Source organism: Meleagris gallopavo, chromosome 2 (genome assembly GCF_000146605.3).
Source record: "Meleagris gallopavo isolate NT-WF06-2002-E0010 breed Aviagen turkey brand Nicholas breeding stock chromosome 2, Turkey_5.1, whole genome shotgun sequence".
NCBI lineage: Eukaryota > Metazoa > Chordata > Aves > Galliformes > Phasianidae > Meleagris > Meleagris gallopavo.
In genome coordinates, this window is record NC_015012.2 from 16,264,507 (window position 1) to 16,272,155 (window position 7,649).

At 42.6% G+C, this 7,649-nt stretch overlaps 1 protein-coding gene across 1 annotated transcript; it reads right to left on the reverse strand.

Moving 5' to 3' along the window:
- On the reverse strand, positions 1–7,397 carry SRP9 (signal recognition particle 9). Its single transcript, XM_003203825.4, has 3 exons — positions 7,231–7,397; positions 4,361–4,429; positions 1–2,533 (listed from the first exon to the last, which is right to left on the reverse strand). Exons 1-3 carry the CDS (start codon positions 7,300–7,302, stop codon positions 2,414–2,416), a joined length of 261 nt encoding a protein of 86 aa, XP_003203873.1. The 5' UTR covers positions 7,303–7,397; the 3' UTR covers positions 1–2,413.
- Between the last annotated feature and the right edge of the window lie 252 nt (positions 7,398–7,649).

The window sequence follows — 7,649 nt, forward strand, 5'->3', positions numbered from 1 at the left end:
TTTGGCCTAACTCCTTCACAAAGTTTATTAGGAACGGGTAACTACAGTACATATGCAGCAAGTGCAAACTACTCTCATCAAGAGTATAAGCAGTAAAAAGCAGAGCTTTGAGTTCAGTGTTTCTACCATCCCATGAACACAGAGTACTGAAGTGACTGAAAGCTGCAGGGCAAAGTCAAGAAGCGTGAAATACATCATACATCACCTTTTTTCCCTAAATGAGTTTCTAAAGGCTTTTTTGTTTGTTTTTAAAGCAATAGCTTTATGCAATTATAATAAAAATATTGCTAGTACCATCTTCATTTTCCAGCAAGTATACAAAGAATAAGCATAACACCACCTTTAAGAATGCAGCTTTAATAATTCCCTCGTGATTTTACAGCAATAATGTCTGAATTTAGACAACCAGAAACTTTCTTGCCTCTTTTTCTTGACAGCTGCAATTTAGTATAGCACTGTAATCCCTCCCTCTGCTAGTCACCAGTACTCCCCTTTAAAACCTCCTCAGGTCTCTAGTTCAATCCTTTCAGCCCCCTGGTGCACAAAGTTTACAGGCAGCTCTCTCTCTTTACCTTTATCCTCCATGCACAAGCGAATGCACTCCATGCACAGTCAAATCTTTCTATCCCTCTGCTCATAGAAGACATCTACGTGCCAAACCAATTTATAAGTGGCCAAAAATCACACTGAGATAGCAGCAGCCTTTGCACCTGCCAAGTTAGCAGTGTAAAACTTCACTTGTGTGACTTCTGTACAGCATCTGTACATTGCAGAACAGTATTCTAGATTAAAAAATGCCTTGAGTATTTAACATACTATATTGCAATATTAAGATGACAATTTGGAGCATCAAGGAAAATTTTCAGATCACAGCATCTTATTCTAGCTTAATTGTGGACGAAGTCTAGCCTTCTCTCTGGGCTTATCTGCATTTCAAAAGCCAATCCAAAACCATTACTTGTAGGTCACTCCTACAGAGTAGCTACTGGCAATTTAGCACCCAAGGGCTCTCCAAAAGCATGCAATGTTGCACATCACCTGGTTGGGTACTCTACTGCAGCAGCTGAGCCTGTGTTTTGTGTTAGAGACCTCAGCAAATGTGAGAATTCTTTTGCTTCTAAGTAGAGTGTGCTTATTTAATGTCAGTGACAACAGGTAGCTACTGAAGTGAATTGCTTTGCCATATTTAAATGCTAGTACAGATGAGTCTTTGTATGCCTATGGCTTTTTTCTTTTTTTTTTAAAGCCAAAACAATCTGGGCATACAATACACCAGTAGCATATTTATATAAAAAACAAAATGTAGTTTTAAGTATGCATGGTCCACTATCAATTTGCTACTGGGTTGTCAAGCATAAAAGCATTTGCAAAAGACAGTTTTCATCAGCCTACCAGAGGTAAGCATGTGGAAAAAAAGTCAAAGCCTAGTGGGCATGGGTCTGTTTTTGACAGTGGTATTTATTAAGCTGGTTTTTATCTACCTGTTCAGCTGGTTGACATCCACATGCCTCATGTAACATTTGAAAATGCACAGTTCACAAGTAGCTAAAAATGATGACTGGATAGTGGTTGGTTGCATTCCTCTATTAACATAAAAGGCAAAAGCTTCTAGAATTAGTCCTGCTGATATACTTCAACTCTGCCTGAGGCATGGATGGGAAAGGTCTCCCTTTCTAGTATGCACTAGTTCAAGTACTGAAAAGATGTTCTGGTATTTTTCATCAATATTTGCCTAACCAGAAAAGAAACTGCTTGAGTATTGCTAACTGTATACAGCAAGTGTTACTTTAACATTTCAAACAGAGAAGCTTAATTATTTACCCAATATAACATGTATTCTACAAACGCATCGCTGATGTTACGCGTGACCAAAATCAATACTAAAAGCTGAAATTTTGCTAGGTGCAGTGTTAATACGTTGGCAATTTTAACATTTCAGTTCAGAAAGCAACCATTCTTCTAAACCCCACTGAAGTATATTATTTATGTAAATATTTATTAGGTCCATTAATCATACTACAGTATTATGTTAATAAAGCCTCTCACTGAGAATACATCAGCATAACATATGAACACAACAAAACCTATATGAAATTTTATTACAACTTTCCAGAAATATGCTTGTGGCCCACCAAATTCACACACAAGTACTGTAGAATTGTAAAGATTTGTCTTCTTAGCGTACTCAGCGTGTAAGAATAGTTTCTTGTTCAATTCCCAAAAATAAATATAAGCTTTCAATTGAAAGCATTAATTTTCTTAGTTTTCCAAAGTGGAGTCTGGGGAGGAAGATACTCTAGACTTGTAACAGTCCACTTCGGTATGTAAAAGCATCTCCTGTCCCACTGTTTGTTCAAATCCAAGAGATGTTTTCTTCCAGTGAAATCCGGAGCGCTCCTTTATTTTCAGCAGCTCAGTCTGTTTCCATGGCAGCACTGCGGGATTCCTTAGCCACCATCAGTCGCATCAGCTGACTGTGGAATTTCTCAATCTTCTTTACATCCTGTGCCTGGTCTGTTCTATACAGCAAGCACTGCAAGAGAAAGTTGCTTAGTATCAGATTCCACTTGCACTGCTTTTACCCCGCTTACAGCTGCAACGAATTTGTGCTTGAACCAATGGAACAAGTACTTCAATGAACATTGGTGGTATGTTGCTATTATGTGGCAGCAGCAATACCCATCTACCTTCTTTTAAAATGCCTGTTTAATTTTCTTTCAAAGGTTCTTGCCTTCTGTTTTGAAAACAGTGAAGCTCATCATTTATTCTGTTATCTTCTCTCTCTCGAAGATGCTAAAACTTGGGCTTTAAAGCTGTCTTTAAGGGCACACTTGGTTTAGGTTGAATTTTATCTAGAAAAAGTGTTCACTATCCTGTTCTCTAATCTTGAAAGTGTATTCTGTCTCTAATGGTCCTTATACACTGACAGTGACACAATCAGTATTTCCCACTGAATAGGATCCTCCTCCCCTAAGCAAAATCCATTTTAAAGATGGTTCTAATGGTTCTAATAAGGGAAATAATATCTAATTAAGATAAAGAGGAATTCCTTCATGTGACAAGCCTGTAAATGCAAAAGGAACAAGAGCAATATGTTAGTGACTAATCATAAAATGGCTGCTTAGCTTTCACTGCATGAGTAATTTCTTATACCTGCACAGCATCAGTATGACTGCTCAGACCTCCCTAACAATTACAAACAACAATGCTCCATCCTCCAGCACTCTGAATGCAGCAACTTTTGCCAGCAATGAAATTCTATTTTAATTCAGAGATGAGCAATAGAGAAAAGCTTTTTTTTCTTTTCCTTTAGCTATATTAGTTGTACACTTAGCAGCAAGGAAACCCTTTATTTCCTCCCTTTACAAAATAATCGGCATAACAGCCTTCCACAACTGGCAGCAGGTAAGAAGGCCTGCAAATAAAAAAGCTGAAGCTTACAAGTCACAGACACCAATCTTCCATTACTGAAAACTTCAAACTGAACTGCCTTTTACTTCCCTGTTATCAGTACACTATGATCAGCATCTCACTCAAACTAAGCCCTGTCACACCACCAAGAAGTGTCATTACTGGTTTTGCATCTTGCCCAGGTGTTGGAAATACCACTGCCAGACCACTCCTGGGAAGGAAAAATCAGGTTTTTCCAGATCTCAGTGTAAGGAATGGACATAATACTGTTGCTTACTTGGGCTGCACAACAACTTGGCTGTAATGTTATTACCACCAAAACTTGTTGCTGGCATGTACTTACTCTATTTCTACCTGCTGCCCTCTTCTAATCCCTTGAAAGTTTTCTAAGCATTCTTCCAGGCTATTTGGAACAAAAATAGTAAGTAAATGCAGTTCATGTACCATAATATCATTTCAGAGGATGGGATCTTTGTGCTGTGAATGAATGTCACAATTTACTGTGATAACACTTTAGTGTCTTCTCATCACAAAGCAGCAGCTTACCCTACAGATTAAACCTGTCACCACTTTGAGCAAAGTGAAGGGACCATACTCAGTAGTAAATACGTTTGAAGATGCTCCTGAAACGCTTCAGCAGAAAGTGCCAATGAAGTTCCATGAAGATGGATTTTTTTTGTAGTGCTCAGATAACTATTTTAGGATTCTACAAACCCAAAGGTATAGGGAGACCTATAAGGAACACTGAAGTGTTTGTTAGAGCTTCTTGTGGACTACGCAGAGCTGAACTACAGAAGTCAGTTTCAGTCACAGAAGGAAATTAGGGAAACCTGAGCAAAACAAGGTTTTAGCCATTGCCTTGTGTACCTGACAGTTTTCTAAGAGCTCATACTTGCAAAAAGCAAATACTTGAAGTCCAGTAAGCCCCGAGAGTATGTTCTGTACTTACAGCTACATCATCCGTTACTTTGATACAGAGGTTCCCATCACAGTGTCGATATTTGAGAACAACTCGCACCTGAAATGACAAGCATTTTAAGAATTAATATCTAAATCACTTGCTATAGAATGCATGGGGGAAGAGTGCCTGAGTTCAGACTGCCTTTATTAGAATTCTGCACTGCTTCAGTTTCACTGCCTCTCAGTGGACCCCAGCTCCACTGTCTATTAACCTTACAGACAAGATGGTTTGGAAGTTATATCACCACATTTCCTTGCCTAACGTGCTAAATCAGTACTACAATAGCATCAGGCATGGTACAAACCACACTAAATACAGCAGTGACATCTGCAGGGACTCCAGTGACAGGTAAACAGATGACAAGAGTCCTGCCAATGTAAGACACTCTCTCACCATATATCACACGTAAGCAAAACTAAGTGGAAGCTTGTTTGTAGACAAAAAATACTTAGGAAAATAGTTCTGTATGAAGGCTTGAGAAGGCTTGACTGAGTGGGATAAATTCAGCATTACTTCTTTTCTTATACAGTATCTAATTATGTATTAGGTGAGTATGATGTAATTGTTCTACTTGCAGTCATACAGTTAATTCAGTAGCATTCAGGCAGACTTGAATCATTCTAATGCTTTCACAAGTGGAGGGGGAGACGTAACAAAACACTTCTAGTGTAATTTAAAAAAACAACAAACAAAAACAGAAGACTGAAGAGGGCTCTTTCAAATTTGCTTTCAAGATTCAACAAGGCTAGGTCTGAAGTCAGGAAGCAAGCATTCTACTTGCTAAAAACGGCTCCTACCACAGTAACCTGCCCTGAGATTCAACCTACCCACAGCCCTTCTGCATTCTCCAGTTATAGAAGTTCTCAAAACCATTGTGATAAAAATCAACTCTCAGCAGCTGACTGAGCACTCAATGATTTTTCCTGAATGCAGAACTGATCAAGGGGACTTCTATTGTTTCTGATCTCAGCTGGCATTAGTATCTATAAACAAAGCAACTTGTGCTTTTGAGAACATTCTGAACTAAGACAACCCATGCTATAAATGGGTCTTTGTTGACCTATGATATGGTCAACAATCACCATGACTACAAAACTCATTTTGAGACTGTCTCTGTGAGAGATCTCTTCACAGACTTATCTTTCTTGTTCAAGAAAGCCTTCTGACTACAGCACCTGTGAAACTACGCCTCTCAGCCAGGCAGGCCCAGAAGCACAACAGAGGCTGTTACAGACATGGGCTAGGTAACTGCTCCCACTGAAACAAGACCACTCACTATTCAGCCTCATCAGCTCCCAAACAACACAGACCTGTCTCCCACAGTTCTTAGTTTTTTTTTATAAGTGTAGTTACATACAAAGGCTTCTCAGGCAAGTTAAAGAAAAGTACTCCAACTGTGATTCTGGAGCCTACATAAACTCTCTTGTAAATAACCAAGTTGATAGCTATGGCGGAGTGTGAAGGAAGAGAGTGCCTTTAAGGTCCCTTATGAAAAGAGGGAAAGCTGCTCCTGGCTGCAACGACAACCTTTCTAAACTCTTAATTTAATTGGATATTGCAAAGCAGTATATAATAAATTATTTTGTTTTTTATCAGTAGGTAGGAGGCAAGCGCACAAGAAGTGGTTATGAATGCTAATGGCAGGTCTGGGACCCCCAGCACAAGAAAGAAGTTTTGTTCTGCCTAGTGAAGGCTCTGACCTCATTGTGACCCTCCAAAACTTAAAGGGAGCTTATAATCAGAATGCAAATCAACTTTTTATGTAGGTAGATAGAAAATAAACAAGGGTGAACAGTTTTAATCTACAAGATGGGAGATCTAGATTAGATGTCAGGAAGAAGTTTTTCACTGAGAGGATGGTGTAGCACTGGCACAGCTGCCCAGAGAAGCTGAAGATGCTGCAACCCTGGAGGAGCTTGAGGTCAGGTTGGAGGGGGCCCTGGGCAGCCTGAGCTGGGGGGGCAGTCCTGCTCATGGCTGGGGGCTGAGACTGAATGGGCTTTAAGGTCCCCTTTAATTAATGCTATTCCATAATTCTATGATGCTACTTCTGGTGAATGAAACTAAGCCTATCTTACTGGTGATCAAGCTTGTAAGTCCTGTTACCTTCTGTATGACTTTCTGGCTGAGGGTTTTTAATGTTTGCGCAAACTGAAGAAAAAGGTTACTGGAAACAAAAAGCAATCATTAAGAAGTTAATTCCTAGAGCAATTACTCTCCAGGAAACAAAGCCCTTCCAGTCTGTAGTGATGTTGTGGGTAATAATGTGGCACGGGAGCTAATCAATGCTTTTGGGTTGGATCTCCAGAGGTCCCTCCCAACAGCTCTGTGATTCCTTTAATTCAAACAGATATGGTCTCATATGCTGTAAGCCAGCTCTCAGTATACTTTCATTCAAGAGAACTGCTTTAATCCCCTTTCCGGATGTCACGGTGCACCTGCTGTACAGAAGTACCACAGGTCGGCACGCACGCAAGTTCTCTGAGATCAGGTCTTCGCGGTCCCCATGTGTCACGGGTAACGCGGTTCCGGTGCAAGTTGCACGGGAACTGGTTCTACTTTTCGGAGCGTGACGATGATGTATCAGCAAGGAGCTCCCTCCTTACCGCTCCATTTTTATCCTTGAAGGCCACCTTGAAGGGATTAAACGCAGGGAAACGCTCTCCTTCGCCTGGCGCAGGGCGCTGGCAGGCACGCGGCCCGGAGCGGCCGCCTTACGGCGCTGCTTCCCTCACCGGGCGGCTGAAGAACGCGGCGGCGAGAGCCCCAGATGCGCCACGTTACTCGAGGCCTCCCTCGGGAGCCGGAGGCCCGGCCCACCCGCCAGGCCTACTCGGCCCGGCGCTGCCGCCACCCACCTTCATGGGATCGGCGAGGTAGAGCTTCTCCGCGGCGCGAGTGAACTCCTCCCAGGCCTGGTAGTGCGGCATGGCGGGGCCGCACGGTGACTCGCTGCCTGCCGTTACAATCCGTTCCTCTCCTCCCGGCGCCGGCAAGATGGCGCCGTAGGCGGGCGCTGCCTCGCCGCGAAACGACGCCTCCCATTGGCCGGTGGGAAGCGGCTGCCCAATCACGAAGTCCGTGACTCAGAGTTTGCGGCCCAGCCGGCACAGCGATCCCGCCAGGAGCGGCGGATTGCGGAAAGGTTCGCGCAGGTGGCGGCTCCGCCTCCTCCGTGCCTCCGTGGGATCGCGGGTTCGAGTCCCGCGGCAGCCCGGCGTTGGACTTCCGCTGGCTAACGGGATCCGGCCTTGAGGGGGTGCGCGTGACCCGGTCA